A 21264-nucleotide genomic window follows, 5' to 3' on the forward strand; every position below is an offset into this window, starting at 1 on the left:
CTTGCAAGTCAATGATTCTAGGCGTACCCAGAAATCTTCAAACTACTCCATTGCTTGAAGAGGAGTATTGAGAAAGCAACTTTATCCTATTTCTACATATATAGCTTTAATGTGTTGACACATGACACAATTCCTTTTCAATCTTATTCAGTATTCGAATACTCTTTAAAATATGCTCTCTAGGAAGAGACCTCGGATGCGAATTATCCGAAGATCCACTAAACATTCTCAAAATGCTGAGACCATTGCCAATAACTATGATCTTCTCATACAGATTTTAGTTCGTTTACCTGTTAAATCTCTTCTCCGATTTAAATCTGTTTCGAAAACCTGGAACTCTATCATCTCCAATCCCGAATTCTCTTGCCGTCTTTTTCCTGACATATCGGGCCTCGTCATGCGGAATTTGAGTTCTCCAGCCAACAAACCTGAATATGGCTTCATCCCTCTTGGAAACAAATCATCAACAAACCTGAATATGGCTTCATCCCTCTTGGAAACAAATCATCAGCTGATGATGCTCCCTTTTAAGTATCTGGATTTCATTAACCACCCATCAGGTTTGAAAGTTGTGCAATCATGAAATGGATTGCTATTATGTAGTAGGTCCCGTTGTGACAACAAATCCAATTATGATTATTACATTTATAATCCTACAACCAAACAATTTGTTATGATTCCTCCACCAGCTAACCCGCAGGATGCTAGAATTGTATATAGTTTGAGCTTAGCATTTGATCATACCAAGTCGCCTCACTATAAAGTTGTATGCGCCCGAGACCCTGACCCATGCTCAACATTTCGGATGATCCAGACTCGAACTTCATGAGCCTACAAATCGAAATATACTCGTCCCAAACTCGTTCCTGGAGACTCTCCGGTAAGTCTTTCCTTGCCCATGTCAACACTGAGTTTGGTGGTGGGGTGTTTTGCAATGGTGCCATTCATTGGCTTGGTGCATGGAACAATACTTCTTTCTATTTCAACGTCCAGGACGAAGAACTTCGAGATTTGCCAATGCCTCCAATTCCCGATGATTGGGAAGACCTTAGGCGGTGTCGGTATTTCGGTGAATCTCAAAACCATTTGCATCTTATCAAAATATACCGACCTCCAACAACTCGATTCACTGTGTACGAGATTGAGAGTGATTACTCTGGATGGTTTGTCAAGTATAACATTAATCTTGATCTACTAACAGCTGCATATCCAGGAATGGTACGGACATATTGCGTTCCTTCGGATTTGAATTATTATGTCTTTTCGGTTCTTTGTATTGTTAGGGAAGCAGATGATGAAGAATCATACATGGTGCTGCATATACCTGAGAAGGCTATACACTACAATCTAAAGGATGGCAGCTTCAAGAAGATTTGTGATTTAGATGCAGATGAAAATGGTTATAAGGGCAGCCCTGCTTTGATTTCCTTGACATATTTTTGGGCTCATCATTTCATCCAAACTCTCTCTCGTGTATGAAGGATTACTTATTACATAGTATATATATTTATATATGCATGTATGCACCTATATATACATATATGCAAAACAAACAGAATCTTAGATATTAAAGGCATTACATATCAAACTTAATTGCATAATTTGCAATTAATGCTACAAGAATGCATCCATATCTTTTTTCCATCAATTCTATAGCTGTATGAAATAAACAAATGCTAGCAAACAGTTTTACTTTTAACTGTGATATAATGAAGCCTTTACAAGCATATTAGATTAGCACGAGCCACCATTATTCCTTTCTTTCAAATATTTTCCCTCTTTCCCCACATCAGCTTCTTCCCATTTTCTACCTTCTGACTGAATCAGCTGAGCTACTCTCCAATGGGGTGAACATGAAATTCCCAGAAAACATGGCTTCTTTATCTGCAAATTAAATCCCAAATTTTAGGTTAAGTTTGAAGACATTGGATTCAACATCATAAACTCAAAGTTCCCAATAAATAATCACCGTCAATTAGTTAGTTGGACTGATAAAAAATAGCCTACCAGTTAACGAGAGGCAACTGACTTCATGACGAACATACCTTGCCATCGCCTGCAGACAAAAACATAAATCAACTCAAAATAAACTTATGTTGTTCATACTGTATTTCATGTTATGAGCACAGTCGTTCTTCTCCAAGAGGTTAAAATATGGATGCATTGGCATTTCAAAAAGGAACTAAAGAAAATACCTAACGAACCAACACCACATCCTACATAACTGTTAATTACTATGGCATAAAAGAAGAGATCGGAACATGCCTGGACTGTACGTAACGCGGCAGCATCTGGCTTGGATGTACCATCATCAGAAAAGATATTCCTGCAAAATTCCAAACCAATGTTTGAAGCTGAGTAAATTCATCGCCAAAAATGTACACCAAATGGTGATGCAAGTAAGATCAGGTTTGATAAGCCTCAGAAGGACTGAGAGTGACTACAACTTCATTGCACCACCCAAACTGAAAAAGGGACCAAGTCTAATTCTTACATCATAATTTCATGGCTATCCACCGGGAATCACCAAGTTTCAGTATAACAAATTACACATCTAGTTACTGTAGTTCTAAATGGCAGGCATATAAATTATTAAACAAAACTAATCTTCCTTGCATAGGCACAGAATTAAAAGAGAAGTTGCAATGAGGACAACCATAAATGACCGGAACAAGTTCCAATAAAGATCTTACCTCCATATAACCTCTGTTAGCTCCTCGTGTGTAGCCTCCGGAAGCAAGGCAGCATCATAAGCAACAATATTTCCATAGAATATCTTCTCCAATTCTTTCATCCATTTCGTCAAAAGTAAGTTAACCTGCCATTTCAAAGATAATAAAACTTGCTTCACAACAACTATTCAAGTCTCAAGCGATATAACAGCAGATCAACATACCCCAGCTTTAGATACTCTGAGCTCGACATCATGATTATAAATCTCATAGACGTATTGTCCTAATTCAACACCATCTTTTCCTTCAGCTTTCAACCGGCGTAAGCAGAGCCACATATGAAGTACAAGCAGTGAAAACGTCATCCTGAATGTCTTCTCCAAGTTAAATACTGCACATAAAAAAGACCAATGTTACTGCCAACAAAAGGAAAATCCAAAAATTTAATAATAGTTTTCATATATAAAAATAAAAGAGGATAGAGACCTTCATAAATAGCAGGTTTATCAACTTGGGAAAGGACACGCCTATATATAACATTAGCCCCTCGAATTGACTTGCTTTGTTTACTATAGAAAAGCATCATCTTGAGAACAATACGCCTAATGCCTTCATACTTTGGGTCTTCCACTCTAAGGGGAGAATCTGGGGCCAAAGCCAATGAACAAGGCTTAGACCAAAACATTTTATCCAAATTTACCTATTCAAAAATAAAAATCCAGATCATAAACAACCCAATAAAAGATCTTGAAGAGATGTATTGGTGTAAATTCATATTGGGTATATTTTTTGAGAGAAAATAAAAGATGTTACCGATGATTTGGTAGGTGGGAAGGAATCAGCAGGAGCAGGTGCAGGTGCCACAGCTGCATAGCTTTGGCGATGAATCAAACTGAAATCTTTGCCTAATTCAATGGAATTGAATGATCGTAGCTTTGAGAGATGGGATAAAGCTCTGCTCCATCGAGGTAGCATTTTTCTTTTTGAGAAATGAAATCTGATTTCCTTTTACAATCCAAAGGGGGTATTGCTTCAGCTTTCAAAGCCCTAAACCCTCGCTCACTGTAACTGAGCCACACTCGAAAACGATAAAGAGGAAAAGTCAGTAAATCGTGCGGTGCATATTAACTGATCAAACAACCTCGATACTAACACCAGATTTATCCACGTCACCCAAAAATATAATAATATAAACGTATAAAATATATAAAATGTAATAATTCATAAAAAAAATCAGAATAAGAATTTTCGTTAAATTTGACAATAAAAGTCTACTTTGTTAGTTAAATTTTTTTTGTGTTTATTTTGGTATTTAAATTTGACAATTAAATCTATTTTTATCTTTAAACATGAATTTCGTCATTTGTATTTTGTTACATGTACTTTTTTGTTCACTTAGATACTTGAACTTAGTAATTAAATCCATTTGAGTCTTTAAACATGATTTTTCTCAAATTCTGATTATATGACCATCATTCTTGAAACATAATAAAATTAATCAATTGGACTAATTAGATTAAGAATTAACCTATATACTATTCCAAACAAAAAGGCTAAACTGATTAAAATAAAAAACTAGTCAAAACTAATAAAAATCGAAAATGAGACAAAAATCAATTGTTAAACAAGTTGAACCAATTTAATAGTTTTCTATTTTCTTATTTTTATGAATTTTAATTATTTATTTAATTATTATTACTCTAAACAATTAAACCAATAAAAACCTATCAATTCATGTCATCAATTGAAAAGCACCGATATCAAATTTTCACATCATAAAATTTTTATATTTTTTAAATTTAAAGACAAAAAAAATCTAATTAGCAGATTAAAATACCAAAAAACAGATACTAAAATAAATTTAGAGGCTAAAAGTTGATATTAAATCAATACTTAAATTTTACAATTTAGCAAATATAAAAATTAAATCATATGATATTATAAAATTTCTTTAAAAAAAATTCAGATGATTTTGACACAAATCTCTAAATGCTAATATTCAACTATTACTGGTAGCTCCCATCATAATTTGTACCTTTTATTCTTCACTCCCACCAAAAGATAATTAAAGACTGCATCTGGATTATGATGAATTATGCATCATAATTACTCTTGTTCATACGAAGTACAAACAAACAGCTGCAAAAGCTTCATAACAAAATTAAAAAATTAATTATATTACATTAACAAAACTGTCAACACTGGTATAAAATAAATGAAGGATTGGCCAAGGCGTACAAAATTTGGCAGGTACTATTTAACCTTTAACTTAAGCTTCCTATAGTAACTAGTTTTAAACTGAAAGTTGAGACTTGCTGTCTTGCATCATTCAACCCTTTTCTCATACAATGGTTTTTCCCCGGATAAATGAAAAATGGGGTAATGGTTTACCATATCCTGACCGTCATCAGAGGTATTCGCGAAGGTTTTCACCACTCATAGTCTCCATCTCCTTGAGGATATCTTGTGCCAATGATTTGACCGGTAACTCCACATCTTCCAGCAATTCACCTAGGAAGGGGATGGTTTCTGGTAGCAGTACCAAATATTCTTCTTTTAATTTCTCCAGAAATTCCCTAACTATTCTCAACCCCAACACTCGAGCACGCATCTTCTCACTCCGTGTTTGCATCAATACCTGTCGTATTTGAAATAACAATACAAGTCAACGTGGAAATACACAAAAGGTTTGAAATGATCAGCTCTTAAACATATTAGATGATATGAGGGCTGTGCAACAAGGTATCAAAAAGACTGCAATTCCGAGCTCAAAAGGGCAAAAAGGATAGAAAACCACCTCGTGGTTCAGGGGCTTCCACAGCAGGTCAGTTCCAGCAGTAACAGCCATCTGACCTATGCAAACAACCAGCAAGTCATCTACTTCCTTCAGAGACGGTACATCGGTTTGCTCTTCAACGGAAGTTGGAGGCTCAATGACAAGCTGAGAAACAATGGGCTTCAATAAAACCTGCATACGAAATTCAAAATGTTCCATCAGTTAAAACAATTAGAATCAGGATAAGCAACCCTAACCAAATGAATTATCAAAGCCATTCAATTACCCATAGTTTCTAAATAAGATGATACACAAAGAATGCTCAGTAAATAGATGAAGGGCAACATATACAAGATAAAGGAATTGTAGGCATCTGAAAAGTGAAATCCTTAAGATTTCACAAGTCAATTACCCAAGGGTCACCTAGATATGAGATTGAATACATACATATATGTGTGTGTATAGTTTTAAGGAATAATTTAACATATACCTACACTTTAATTAGAACCAACTCCATGAACTATAAAAACTACAATTAAGAAAATAAGATTTGCTAACCTGAAAGTTTGATGAATCGAGAAACTTCTGCCTTCCAGTGTCATGGAGAAAACATTTGTGTAGTGATGATAAGATCAATGCCCTAAGATGCCAACTTTTAAGTGATACGCAGCCATTTACAATATTCCCATCCTCCTGAACCTTGGGTTTCTTTTTCTTCCGTACTAAATCAGAAGCTTTATCTGCAGAATCACTAAGCAGCTGAACACAACTCTTGACCAAGTACTTGAAGTAGGGGACAAACAAAGACCTGCATTTAGGAAGAACAGCATATAACTCTAAACCAACTGATTAATAAATAATAAGCACATATATAAAAGCGAGTTGTTCTAAGCAACAGAGAACTATTGCAGCATTTCTACGATAAAAGGAGTTCCATGTCTGATATGACCAAGTCCTGAATAGAACAGCACGTTATCAAATTTGTGTATCTGATATTTTCATGCATCAATTTTCATAACCAAAATGTACTCATCTAGGACCACAAACCTTCAATATAGAAATGACAGAAAAAGTAGAGAACAGAAACGAATTTCGAAAGGAAAATCGTTGAGATCTGGAACTGATGAAGATAAAGGTGAACCACACCACTAAGAAGACATATTCAGAAATTAACCATAACTCCGCATCAAATATGAATCAGAAACTTGAGAAAAATTTAATTACCTATGATTCTCCACAAGTTTATTAACCAGGCTATAGAATGATATAGCCCTGTCAATATTCATGGTTCCACTACCAGCAACATCTTGAAACTCTGTCTCGGCCCACTCAATACTCTTGGCAAAAAGAGGTTTAAACATATTCTCTGTTAGTTTCATTGTAAGAGAAATTATCGCATTGATAACGCTTTTTTCTACAGCATCAATAGTTTGAACTGTAACAGGATGTTGCCGACGCAAATCAAGAGCAACCATGCATTGGTCAAAAATCTTTCCATAGGAACCACTAACTGATGTCCTATCCATTTTACTAACTAGATCTGCTAACATTTGGAAAGCAATCACCAAGCTTGAATCTCCAGATTTAACAGCACCCGAGTATATCTTTAGCAAAGGCTGAAAAGTAAGTCGAACCTGGAAACAAAATCAGAAGAAATAGTAACAAGGATTAGCAGGCAGAATAAGTGGGAGTTTCCAGACGGAGAGAAAGAGGGGAAAACAGAAACTGAAAAAAATAATAACTAAATGAAGACTTACAGGTATCTTATCAGTCAAGAGCTTTCGCACTAAATCAGCTCTGGTTTTCAGCTTTAGATCTGAAGCTGACACATATGCAGGATGAAGTACCATTAGTTCTATGATATCTCCAAGATATGGGTTTAAAAATCCCCCAAGCTTCTCAACAACTGCTTCCAAAGTTATAAGAATAGACAGCAAAATGGAAGTAGATTCATCACTTCTGCTTTCTAAATTGGAACTCACAGATATTCCACGAGACTTCTGAATAACATTTTCCATCATACACGGAAGCTCAGCCAGAGCCTTTGGTCCAAGGACATTAACCAATGTGCCAGTTGTTTTAAGGCAGCTGGAAGAGACAGCCATGTTGTCTGAACTGATGCCTTTCGTAACTGATGCAAGGCACATGCCAAAGACTGAATGATTAGAAGAAAACCTCTGTGCCAGGATATCCAGTGTTGAAAGTGCAGCCAGTTTCAATGACACATTTGATTCATCAATAGAATCATCAACTATCTGAACAATTTCTGTACACATCTTCTGAAAATATTCAAGAGCAGTATCATCCAAATGGAGCTCATAGATATTTGAATTTGGATCCAGATCTCTTTTTTCCTTGCACTTTGACTTAACAGAGACATGGTCCTTAAGTGTTTCACATAATATCTCGAGAGCCTGTTTGCAAGTACAGCTTATTGGTTAAATAATAAGCTCATTGTTAAGAATTTAGAACAGTATAAAAGTGACCAAAAACAACCAACATTTTGGGATACACTGTTACAGATTTGAATTGTGCAAAATTTTAGGCATAAAACACAAACTTGCACCTCGTAATGGAAGATATCTGAGTCCCAAAAATCCAAATCCCCAAATTTAATAGAAACAGAAAATTACTGAAGTAGCCACATTACCTTCTTTCTCACAGTGTTATCCGCATTGCCAAGTAATTTGGTGATGTATTCAAAGCATGTGGAAGGCATCATACTCATTGTAATTGTCTTCAATATAGCATGCACACATGCCTTAAATTCTTTCCAACTTCCAACTGGAATTCCTATTTGCTTTCTTCTTGCATCAACAACTTGTGAGACAAAGACAACCTGCTCTACAAGTTCTCCAAGTTTTCTCTGCAATAAGCAAAACAATATTCATATCCAGATAATGCTTCTGACTACCATAAGAATAAAATGAGAATCAGAAAACACATAGAGTCAGCTAATTGGTCAGGCAAACGAGTTAGAAAGATAATAGATTTTAATTTTCCAAGTATAAGAATTAAGAAATTTTACAAAATAAAAATAATAATAAAAGATCATGAAAGTTACAACCAAATTAATGAAATGAAGCATTCTAAATTAAATCATCCACCTAAAATAGGCTACTATCACGTTACATGGATTCCAAGTTGTGAATCGGAAAATGCATGCAAGATCTAACCCACCATAATTGTGTAAAAGGAGTAATGCTGACAAGACTTTATCCTTTCACTGAATAGTTCAAAAGTGGCTTACAAAGACTAAAAGAAATGATCTTCACTCATGGATATAAAAAGCAAAAACCAACCAACTTCAGAGTTATTGACCTCAATTGGGTGAATAATTGGCTCAACTTGTTCATAATTGAGTAAACCTCGAGTTTAAGTAGCTCAATTAACAAGTATTCTAATACTCAACTTTTGAATGTTAGTGAGACGCATGTATATTCTTAATTGAGTTCATTCTTCATGATAATCAAACTAACTAGTGCCCAGCTCGAAGGCAAGGAAAAAGCTTGGTTGACCTTGAGCCTTACATTCTATCACTTCGACTCGATATACCCCTATTCAATCTATCCACAACTTCTATTCAATTAGATACACAGATTTTTTGAATGAATAGCATATAGTGTCAAGTAATTTGTCAAAAATGAAAAATGAAAATATTTTTCCATGGTAAAAAATGAACAGGGTTAGTCATTATATATGCACATGCATGAAAATCTGGTGAAACACCGAGTTCGGTCTGCAATATATTGGCTAACTATAAAGGACGAGAAATTCTAAAAAGCATATGGGCTTATACCTGGATGCTATCTGAGTTCTCCCTAGATTCAAGCTTCAATACAAATTCTGGGTCTTGAAATTTGTATAAAACAAAATGCATGGCAAAGAAGAATTGCATAAACACTTCTTGAGTGAGATCATTCGGTCTCATTACTTGAAAGACCTTTAATATAGAAGGAAGCCAAACCCGCACGAGTACTGCCCACATTTGTATGGCAAAGGCATACCCAGTCTTGGTGTGCAGAATACAAGAAACTATCTGAAGAGTATGTATCTGTAAGGCAAGATAGTCCTTTTCTTGAAACTAATGAACGCAAAAGGAGGACAAACAATGAAGACAAACTATCAATCTCCCCCAAAATCCTGCAGAAAACGAAGTTAATTCAAGCAAACACTGAAAATAACCAACTGAAATAATCAAGTTCTAAATTTAGATGATACCTCAATAAGAAAGCAACAATCGACAGCCTTCTATGGTCAGCAATTTCAGGCAATATGTTTACGAAAATCTGACCAAAGCCAAACTGGAGTGTTAGAAACAACAAATCCAGATATAGATAAACAATGAAAATATTTAAGATACAATTACCTGAAGCAAGTTTTCTGTATTGTTGGCCTTAGACAGCCAGCATGGAACAACAGCAGATATAAGATCTTCAAACACATGTTGAGAATGGCTATCAATCTGTAGATAGATGTTCAGAACAGAATAATTTGTAAATAAAAATTCATTTAAGAATGCAAATAAGGTTTCGAAAACTTTGAAATAATTCATATTCCAAACAAGGTGAGTTTTAAATTGATGGGATAACAACGATTTGCATTCAAGACGTTGTCCAGGATTTCTTTAAAAGTTAGTAAAGTATAATGAGAAAATTGACTAATTGGATACAGTTCAAGACATATAAAGCCAAAAGATAGTTTGATAAACCTGTGAGACTGCAGATTCTCCAATAACCATAAGTATATCCAGTATGTGCTCCAATATCCTATTAGGAACTAACTTTGCAATAGTGGATAACAGGGTAAAGACATGATTGCGGGTTACTCCATCCTTCGTCAAACGAGCACAATCAACCAGCAGTTTGATATCAATTTTATCCATTATGCCATCCTGCCAATGACATAGGTGTTATCTAAAATCAATAAAGAAAAAAGGAAATGAAACAAAGGGAACTAGATGCAGTGTAATGTTCTACACTTTCAACTGCAGAACAGTAGGCATACCTTCAGGGAACTACTTTCATCCATGAATGAAGCAAAAATATCATCCAGAATTAACAATAATGTTTTCTGTACATCAACAATTACAGTAGACTTCGACTGAGGAACACCAGAAGTTTGTATCCAACTTCCATTTTGAGCGAGAACACCATGTACCCATTCATCGGAGAATGCTTTCCTGATAAGCTTAAATAAGGGACCGACAAGGAACTGCCTAAAACATTTAACAAAATACAATTATTTTGTGGAGGAATTAGACTTGATTGGAAATGGCAAGGCTTCAATTTTAAACAAATATCACAAAAACAAATCGATGGAAGTAGAGAATTTCGACCTGTTGATATGTCTTTCTTCAGAAGCAACACATCAAGAAGGGAGCTAAGAAAATAGAGAGTCTGTTCTCCTTTAAAAACTAAATCATAACCAGGCTTTGGATTAGCGGCTGATTTCTTTTTCTTCTTTCCATCAGCTGAAACAATTGCGACTGGATCCTCCTTACATACAAGATCAAGCATCTCACCTACTGTAGACGAAGCAATCTATAACATCCAGAAGAATGCAGCTGATTATCACAGTTGCCTTTATACAACAAAAAGAACTCCAAGAGGAACCTATTGTCTAATGTAAAAGCTACAGCATGGGGATAAAATTTATCACACCCTGATCTTGGTGTCATGAAAAGTTTCAAATTACACGATATTTTAACCAAAACATCTTTAAACAACTAAAAACACATTCAGGTTCATTTTGGTCCTTCATTACTGTACTACTGATATAAATCATGGTTGCCGTGCAAAACCAAGAACTTATTGCACGTACATTGCATCAAGCATAGGACAAACTGTAGAAAACTTCTAAAATCTTTTCCAAACATAAATCTGACAGATATGCAAAATTTAGAACTAGATCATCCTATATTTTTAAACAACTTCAAGATTAATAAAATATGAACTAAGAGCTTAGAAGAGCAAATACACTGGCACTAACTATACATACTATTCAAGAAATATTTATATGATTAATCAAAAGAGAAAGGAAAGTGCAATTGTAAAGGAGGGAGAGAGGAACAAACAGTTAAACGTAGCAACGCATCTCTGGTTGCACTATGAATATCACTATTACTGTTGCGAAACAAAAGCACTAGCTGTCGAAACATTTGACCCTGACAAAACAAATAAAAGAAAATTAATGAAAAACCATTCACCCAAGATGAACTTTGCAATTTAGTATTGTATTGAAATGATCAATAATAGCCATCAGCCATTACACAAACAGATTGATAATAAACATCTACCTCATGTAAATTATATAGATAACCATCCACTCTATAGAAATATATCAAGTATCAACCACAACCATCCGCCCTAAGTAGACACAATCAACCCAAAGAACAAACGAAGGGCAAGTATCATTTTCACATCAGGGACAAAGACCCAAAACCGTACAGGATTAGCTACAACTAATTGCACAAAGAGATCGATAATGATTGTGTATGAAAAACTTTTCAAGGATAAGCAAACAATCCAAGCTTTATCCATCAGTGATCAGAATGTACACACACAGCATTTCCCAAGTTCAGTTTAACAATCTAAAATCTGCAGGAACACTTCCACTGGACATATAATACAATCCCTCAGGCTTGTCTGGTCATGGCACAAGAACATATATATTTGTCCTTTTTCCCCCTTTCAACATCCTATTTCAATTCATTAACTAGGTAAAACATTGAAATTTACAGTAACGCATCCCAGAAAAGTAATAGAAGTTGATAATAATAACCTGTGCCTCATTTGTCAAGCCACTGTAGAATTGACTGTTTAGCTTTTGTAAAACAGTAATACAGGATTCTTTAATGGCAGGGTCTTCTGGAGACTTAGAATCCAACTGAAACAAGAAATATAAAAGCTTTGGATTAAGTCCTGAAATCCTAGTTCATAGATACAAGTTGAGAGGAGGTTCATACTTGCAATGCCTTGAACACATGTTCAGAAAACTGTCCACCAAGAGACGAGGGCATAATACACATCTAGGACAAACAGAGGACAAAATCATCATTGAACAGCTATGATCATAAAATCATACTAAATTTTAATGATAAAAAATACAGAGATGCATGCCAATATTAAAGCCATATAAGACAAACCAACTAAAACCTTACCTCCAAAAGCAAGCACAGGATCATAATTTCAGTTTCTGACAACTTGAGGGATGAGTTTTCCAGTTCAAAATAGCATTGACTTCGTTTTCTCAGAAGCAGAGATAATAATGCCTCAATCTCTTTAACATGCAGAATAGCATTGCCTAATCCTTTGAGCAAAGATAAAACCTTTAGCTGCTAACAAGATCAAACCAATAAAAAATTTTCAAGTCATTATCACTCGTCACACATGAAAATAACAATAATCCCTGAAATAATATCACTTAAACAGGAAGGAAAAATAGGGAACAGCTAAGAGGGCAAACCTTTCCAGATTCAGAGAGATTTAGAGCAGAACTTAATATGAAAGCCAGAATTTTCTCCTTTGTAGATTTATTAAATCTGAAATAGAATATTTAAAGAGAAAAATATATTATTAAAAACAGCATAGCCTGATTATACAATTTAACACATGGAAACAATTATATGTTATGAATAGCGCAGAACAATTTAGCTAAAGACAACATAAAACTCAATTTCGTGTATCATGACATTATTCTACCAGATCTATTGAACACAATAGATGCAAGTACATGTAGCAATCGAAGATTACATTTACAATGCAAACTGTTCACTCCACTGGGGGAAATAAACTAAAGGAATATCATTTTTAGTGAATAAGTGAAGCCATTTCAAGTGGTACAATGACTAGGCTCTAATTATTGTAAATGCCCAGCAATAAATTATATTAGAGAAGAAACAAAGCATGCAAATACCTTTGCTCAATGTTTGGAGAAACCAAAATGCTCTCACAAGACGAGCCAAGCAAACATGTCAAGAAAGAAGGGAGAAAATTCTTGTCAGATAATATAAGCCTCTTTTGCTGAACCATCAAGCCCAAAAGTTCATCAAGAAAATGGCTCCAAATTGCAGTATTTCCTGTTAATAATCCAATTCCAGTTATAGTTTAAATAAAAAGGTGAATAAACATAACCATATGAAACAAAAATATCATCCATCATACCATTTTTCTTGCTGGAGAAGTCCACTTGACACCACAATTTATATAGCTTTTCAATACAGTCCATGGCAGCAATCCTAGTAGCCTGAAAACAGGATCTCACATATTTATACACAATGAAGAACTCAAAAGAAAAGGGAGACCATCATGAGCTCCTAAGACAAGCCAGCATTTAAAAATTTTGAAAACTGGTGAAACCTGATTGTCACTGGTGAGTGGAAGAAGAAGTGAGGGAAATTCAGCCAAAAGTTCAAATGGTAGTCTATCATTTAGCTGAGAACAGAGAAATGAGAAACAATGAAGGCTCTCTACTTGAACTGCAGCAGGAACTTCTGCAAAATCAATAACAGACATAAGCTTAAGCAACAGTCTCTTCAAATTCATTTTACATTGTAACTTTGCAAGGATAAATGCATGTTACCCTTGAAAACTGAAAAAGAACAAGGGGAAACCAGAAAAACACCTTCTGCTGTATAAAACCTAGACAGAAATCGAACAGGTGAAACTTTGCACTTTGTAAGGAAGCCATGTAGATGCTTCTCAACAAGCTCTTGAAGGTGCTTCTTGAATGCATCCTTCAAACTAGAACCAGCTACAAAGAGGAAGAAATCCTGAACTCGGGTAATACCATTCTCATTGTCGTCCTAAAGAGAAAAGAAAAGGTCAGGGTGACGCAACAGAACCAGCAAATCAGCAACAGAAAGCAAGAAAAGTATCACCAACCAGAAAGAATTCAGCATTGACTGCTGAATCAAGTAACGTCCAGAATAGGCATATAAGAATATTCTTATTTACTGTATCAACATCAGCAACAAAAAGCTGATCTAGAAACTTTTTGCAATCCCAATCAAGCATCTCTTCATTGAACTGACAAAACAAAAGAAGAAAATTTGAATAATTTGAACAAAAAAGTAAAGAGCAATTTAACACCAAATAATAACAGAAAAATTGACTTCAACCTCATGTAGAGAGTTGCCAAGTGTAGACCCAAAAGCTTCCCACTGAGACTTCAGAACCGGAAAGCAAGCATCAAAAAGTACCAAAAATTTTCCATCTAATAGATAAAAACATACAGAACAAACACTTAGTATAGGTGCAAAAAGCAACAGCAAGGCAAAAGAAAACTTCAGGTAAATTATCATGAGATATATGAAGCAAAGAGTTTAACAAAATTACAAAGTTTCTTCACTAACAAATCAATTTTACATTAAATCAGCCACCAAAAGCAAACATATTTATTAGGATAAAGAAGTATCAAAAAGTTGCACATTAAGTTATCGATAATATGGTAAAACTGAAATGTTAGCATAAAAGCAGAAATCCCAAGACTCATGCATTCCACCAAAACAGTAAAGAAACATACTGTTTATCAACATAGAAAATGACTGCATCAGAACCAAAAAGAGAAGGGTCTTTGATGATTTAAAGTTGTCGCAACTTCTGGTAAGCCAAGGCATATACTCAGTAGGTTGCATCAAGAACTCTTCCGCTAGACTTCTAACAATTTCCATATTAACTGTGTATACAGTGCCACGCTTCTGCATTTTCTTCTCAAATCTGCCAACAGCCTCCGCATCAACTGAGGATCCTGACAGTAATTTCTGCAACTTTTACAATTTCAAAGTTATTCAGCACACATAGAACCTAATAGGTGAACAAATATAATTAGTAACTGAAATTTAAAGTGAAAAACAAGTAGACTACAACCTTAGACTTTCATCTAAATCAAATGTTACTGCTACCTCTAAAATTTTGACAGCTATTGATCCCCCAAGGCCAAAATACATAGCAATTTGATATAGTATGAGGCCTTTGCAGGCCATTAGAGGGAGATTGTTCCAGTTCCGAAAATCAATATTAAGTCAAGGTATGACCAAATAAAACACAAATCCGAAACTCAATACCAATTCATCAGCCAAATTATATTCTTGTGATCTTATCACCAATGGGTTTTAGGAGGGATGCTTAACATACAATTAAAAGTTGCAGACACAAAAATGGCAGCCAATAACACTCTTATAGCCAAAAGGCCCACGTTTCTTTATAAAAGGAAGAAGAAAAGAAAGGGAAGACTCACCACTTCCTCCCCAGATGCAGCTGCAAGTGTCTGGAAAAATGGCCATTTTATTGTCTTGGCCAAATCCAAAACCTTCAAGCTCAACCTATGAGTCTGCACACAGGTAAATTTATTACATATCAATTAAGAACAGAAGTATGGCTTAATAGGTCCCAATAGGGCACCTTAAGAAATTAAGTAATAAAAGCACCTCTGGCAAAATTAGTAGTAGTGAGAATATCATGGAAGCAACTTCTTTCAAATAATCTATCTGATCATGGAAGCTGAGCATGGCAATCTTTAGGAATGAAACAGGAACATCACAAGACAAAGTAGAGTTAACTGACGAACCTGAAAATGAAGAGCATAAATCATGAGAAACAAAGCCATTGCAACTCTGGTGTGCTAAACCCTCACTATTTCATAAATTCAATTGAACAAATCCTAGGCAGTAGACAGAAACTATTACCACTGCTTTTTATCTAACATGACCTCATTTAATTCACGAGCAAGAAAGATAAACCTAAGAGGGACTTCACTCAAGAACTTCTGTTACAAGAGTGTCCAATTTTTAAATGCCTGATAATCTCCTTAGGTCAACCATAGAGCATCCACCATATACCAATATCAGTCAACAAACTCACTCTCTAATCAAATAAAACAAAATCATTACACAATGCTAATCAAGCCCACTGCAGAATCAGAAGGAAAGTAAGCATTTTCTCAACTTGTTTATTTTCTTTTGTTTGGCAACAGATGTAAATTGGAATAATACAGAAAAACCAATGAAGAACCTATACTTCTCTGTTTCTCCAGGAAGTTTAGAGGCAGTGGTGGAGACAGTTAAGATTTCAAAATTCAACTTACTGACCTAATGTCAGAAAACTTAGACATTTCTTAAGCACATCACGTAATGCTTCAAGAAGATCTGAAGGACTAACTACTTCAGTCAATCCATCCACAGACAGAGCAGCTTGAACAACTGTTAAATCATCATCATGAAGCTGGCGCAATACAGCATCTTTAATGACTACAAGCCTCTGCCAACAGAATCATGGAACAAACATCAGTTGAGAAATGAGATAACCTAATGCACCTAATTTATATAGTAAACATACACAAAAAAATATCTTCTTCCAAAAAGAGCCAACTTACTTGCCAACCGATCTTAATAAGACTGCTACACCAATGTCATACTAAAAGATAGAACGGGTACAAGGGAGAAAAGTGGGACACTACCATTTACTTAAGAAAAAGCACAAAAAGGAGAAGAAAATGTCATCTTTGAAAATAGAAAGAAGAAGGAAACACAAATAATGCAAAGAATGAAAGTCGTTTGCTGCAAGAAGGTATTAAAAAACACCATATCCAAAGAAATTCAGGAGAGTAAAGCAACAACGAAGTAACTTAAAAACATTAGAAGTATCGTCCTGAAAAGAAAGAGTGAATTATTCAAGCACCAGAGACAACATTATCAGATCAAACTAAAGGCTTGAAGCAGCAAATAAGTAACAATGCAGAAACCAAAACTACATGTATAATGCAAAGGAATTACCTGTGCATCAAGAGAACTCATTTTAAGAATAGCAGATCGGTTAAGCCCTGAAAATGTAGCACGTCGAACCTCGGGCTACGTCACAGCACCACAGCATAAGAAGCCTTGAACGTACATTCAAAAAGTCCTAATAATGTGATGCTAAATAATACCTTAGGATGGTGTGATGCAAACCAGATTTTGGACTCTGAGAAGGCTATTGATAAATCTAAATTCCCGTCCAATATTTTACTCAAAAACTCACACACAGTGTCTTCTTTCTTGGATTGTACTTTGGCATCCTATTAGGATAAGTAAAGACCAAAAAAAAACATAAGACCAAAAGCATGAAAAAGATAAAAACAAGCAAAGATATGGAGTCATAGTCAAACTAACCTCTAGGAACTTGTGAACAGCTCCATGAAATTGTGATGGATAATTCTTATTAATAGTAGCTAAAACATTCTTGGCCCAGGTTACTGAAAAATATTTCACAGATGATCAAGAAATATGACATAATTGGCATCAGTGGAAAAAGAAAAAAAGTATGCCTACAATAGACATTTAGCCAACAAAGACCAAAGGTAATAAAAATAAAGATATCAAAGTAAATAACTAGTACCCTGAGCACCTGTGAAACAAAATTTAAAGTGAAAGAAAAAAGTTGATAAAGTATAAGACACACCTGATTCAGAAGATACCAATTTGCCATCCCTCTCAGATAATTTCAAGCAGGTTAGTAGAATCTTCGAGACAATAGGATCCACTAAATTCCTCAGAGGAACTGAATCTATGACTGATATTAAAGCAAGATGATATGAGTCATCATAAGAACTGCAATAAACAAAAATCAGTTTAGAAGCAGCAAGTATGCAAAAAAGCAGGACAAGCAGCAAAAACTAATCAGCTTCACACCTTTGATCAACCAGAGCTTCCAACAGTATGGCAAGGAATCTATCGATGTTAAATTCCTTGGATAGTTCCAGAAGAACAGCACCAATATCCCTTTCAAAGCATGCAAAAAACCTAGTAAATTACAATTTAACCTGGTGACAAAAGACTTGCAGTACTGCATTAAATTTCTAAACAATGTTTAAAAAACAAGGAGTTACTTGATATCCCTCAAACTTTCCAAAGCCTTCTTTGGGAATACATCAACAGACTGTGACTGCAAAATTTACACAAACTAAATTAAGAAAAATAGAAACTGGATTGATAAAAATAAAACCTAACATTTATTGCAGGATGACTAGATTCTCAATTTGAGTGACTCCAACTAAAACCATTTTGTAAGAAAGGCACATTGAGCACCTATTCAAAACGCCCCTTTAATCATATAAAAGGATCCATTAAAAGAAAAAAGTAAGTAATAAGCATCATCTCAAGTTAGTAATTTAACAGAGATAGAATGGCTAAAACACCGACCGAATGAAAATATGGATCAAGCTAATATATTTTTTACATGTGCATCATGAGAAAATCAACATGAACTGTTCAAGGTATGATACAACAGTTGAAACTTGAAACATATAAATGGTTGAAACTGACACAAAGCTCCCTTGTCAAACATGTAAACATGGTAAAAATATGGAAATCAAATTCACAAATGATATGCATGTGAACCTTAAACGAAAAATGCCAAAACCACACCAACAGAAAATGATTGAAACTATTAACTCATAAAGAACAGGATTTCAGGATGAAATTGTTTTTTGCAAATTACATATTTGGCAGGAGCAGGATGCTGTTACCTGAACAAGATTTATCAAAGCCATAAGGGCCAACCGAAACCATTGCAAATCAATTGACTCTTTTACATCTTCCCTAGCAACCTCAGCAACTGTTCGAATCAAACTATTTACAAGTTTAGGAGCCAATGCCACTTTATTTGCTAGAAATCCAACAATCATCAAAGCACCAGCCTACATAAAAATTGTATATAATTCAATCTAACTACATCTTCAAATCAGCAAACTAAATCTCGTGGGACAAAAACCATAAAACAAAATAGAAGGAATAGTAAAAACAATTTCCAAATAATCACACTTATGCCTTTAAAATACCTTGTGATCAGAACCTCCTTTTGCACCAAATTGAAGACCAGAAGCTACAAACGGATGGATTCTCTTCACAATGTCACTGTCAATTGTTGCAACACAACCCAAAACTTCAACAATAACTGCAGTGCAAAAGCTAACCACTGGTCTTGATGCCTGAAATTTCTTTGTCGGAGATGCCTACAGCAGATAGTAATTCATATGAGAATCACCAGGCGATAGCAACCAAATTACTATATTTTATACAAACAGTAACTTACATAGTTGCACAAGGCCTCCAAAACTCCCATATCTCGAATACATTGTTGCACTATAACAGACCTAGGAGGCGGTGCACCAGAGGCTTTAACACCATCCAAAAATTTCCATTTACTATTCCTGTACCAATCAAGAAAAACAACCCACCATTTACAAACAACTATTCGTGATAACCAAGGGATGATAAAAAGAGAAACTCCACATTTTGCTTACCCTGTGTTGATTAACTGAACTATTCGAACAAATGCATGCGTGTCATGGTATGGAAGCACACATAAAACCAAATCCTCAACATTGTAAACATGAATCCTGTAAATGCCAACGCCAATCAATTAAACATTATGTACAACAGAAAAAATATTATAATAATAACTAAAAATCAACATTTAAAAAACAAAACATTATCACAAAAGGTGAAAAACTAAAAACAGAACATTATCACAGAAGGTGAAAACTAATACTTACTTGTATCGACGTATCAAGTACTCAAGTGTTTTAAGAGAGGCAGAAAGTTGAAGATGTCCTGATAGTAACCGCAAATACGAACTTATCGAGGCATTAATTTGATTATTTTCATCCACTCCCATCAATTCTCTATCCAATTCTTTACTCTTGAGATTGAACAAATCAATCTTGCAGTTTCTAAACCTTTCGTCCACGCCTACTAGAATCTCTAGCCCTAAACACAGCATGAACCAATTTTTTTTAACAAAACATATCATATCAACAACCTTCGTTGAAAGAAATAAGAATTACAAAGCGGGAACTAACCTGACAGTGCAATGTCCAGAATAGTATCAATATCAATATCAGCAGCTTCTTTGGGGTTAAACAAAATGGAAGGGCGAGTTAAAGGACGCTTTTGAGGTTCATTCTCAACTTGAATAAACGTTTTGATAGCCTGTAGCTGAGAAGCTATAGAACTCGCCATTCCTTTCTTGTTTTCCTTTCTTTAACAATCGAAACGAAAGAGAGAACGATTTGGGATTTTTAAGAATCAAAAAAGAAAGAAAAAAAAATGAACTTTCAAACCAAAGAGAAGAAGTAGACTCAAAAACCCTAAGCGCGGCGCCGTTTTCAGGTATGCTCTGGGGTTTAACCGCCTTCCTGAAATTCTCTTCTAAATTTGTGAAGGTTAAATTCGTCATTTTAGAGCTGAAGAGATACTTTTGGTTTTTCTATTTAGATTTAATTGTGTCCATATCCCTATACTCTTCACATATTTGAGATTTAGTCTAATTAAAATTGCAATTTAAAAAGATTTTATAAAATTATGGTGACTGTGTATTATTATTAAAATAAAAATATTTAAATCCAACTTATAAGGAAACTTTTTTTAAATTTATATTGTTTATTATTGTTAAAATAAATATATGACAATTTAGAAGGATTTTGTAAAAGTAGGGTGATTGAGAGCGAAATTAGGCCTATCTACAATTTTTTCTAAATCGGCTGAGAAGCTAATTGGGCCCAATTGAAAGATTTGAAGGCCATTTACTGAAAAGTCCATTAAACGTGAAAGGCTATTCAGGCCTACCTACTATAGAAATTAAAGACGGGCAAACGTAAACCCACCCAGAAAACCTATTTTGACTTTAAAACACCTTTAAAACTATTATAAAATTTATATCAATAAAATATATAAAAGCATACGAGTTTAGAATAACTTTTAAATCATTAAAGAATTTACGAAAAATATTACAATTGTCATAATTGCACATTTAGATAGTTAATTTTATCTTATTTTAA

The 21264-nt window shown here is 34.7% G+C and overlaps 3 protein-coding genes across 3 annotated transcripts; 1 reads left to right on the plus strand and 2 right to left on the minus strand.

Moving 5' to 3' along the window:
- The first annotated feature begins 789 nt into the window (after positions 1-789).
- On the plus strand, positions 790-1479 carry LOC107911097 (F-box protein At5g07610). Its single transcript, XM_016838986.1, has one exon. It carries the CDS (start codon positions 790-792, stop codon positions 1477-1479), a length of 690 nt encoding a protein of 229 aa, XP_016694475.1.
- Positions 1480-1540: 61 nt separating this feature from the next.
- Positions 1541-3772, minus strand: LOC107913188 (ubiquinol-cytochrome-c reductase complex assembly factor 1). The gene is made up of 7 exons (XM_016841686.2): positions 3486-3772; positions 3159-3372; positions 2897-3063; positions 2694-2818; positions 2266-2326; positions 2008-2056; positions 1541-1884 (listed from the first exon to the last, which is right to left on the minus strand). The coding sequence occupies exons 1-7, from the start codon at positions 3645-3647 to the stop codon at positions 1808-1810; spliced, it is 855 nt and encodes a 284-aa protein (XP_016697175.2). The 5' UTR covers positions 3648-3772; the 3' UTR covers positions 1541-1807.
- A 1053-nt stretch (positions 3773-4825) lies between these two features.
- Positions 4826-20614, minus strand: LOC107913189 (uncharacterized protein At3g06530). The gene is given in 40 exon segments (XM_041117320.1): positions 4826-5310; positions 5470-5640; positions 6007-6256; positions 6673-7082; positions 7206-7862; positions 8099-8314; positions 9248-9455; positions 9457-9591; positions 9670-9737; positions 9818-9913; positions 10160-10342; positions 10456-10669; positions 10789-10991; positions 11525-11614; positions 12232-12336; positions 12416-12478; positions 12611-12784; positions 12916-12991; positions 13366-13528; positions 13614-13695; positions 13809-13942; positions 14074-14254; positions 14334-14477; positions 14570-14664; positions 14974-15217; positions 15688-15780; positions 15878-16017; positions 16538-16706; positions 17222-17296; positions 17374-17502; positions 17597-17679; positions 17886-18034; positions 18116-18205; positions 18313-18368; positions 18952-19122; positions 19264-19437; positions 19518-19635; positions 19729-19824; positions 19981-20194; positions 20287-20614. Coding segments are annotated over 40 exon segments (6510 nt in total). The 5' UTR covers positions 20447-20614; the 3' UTR covers positions 4826-5079.
- Between the last annotated feature and the right edge of the window lie 650 nt (positions 20615-21264).

This window comes from Gossypium hirsutum, chromosome A07 (assembly GCF_007990345.1).
Source record: "Gossypium hirsutum isolate 1008001.06 chromosome A07, Gossypium_hirsutum_v2.1, whole genome shotgun sequence".
NCBI classification, from domain to species: domain Eukaryota; kingdom Viridiplantae; phylum Streptophyta; class Magnoliopsida; order Malvales; family Malvaceae; genus Gossypium; species Gossypium hirsutum.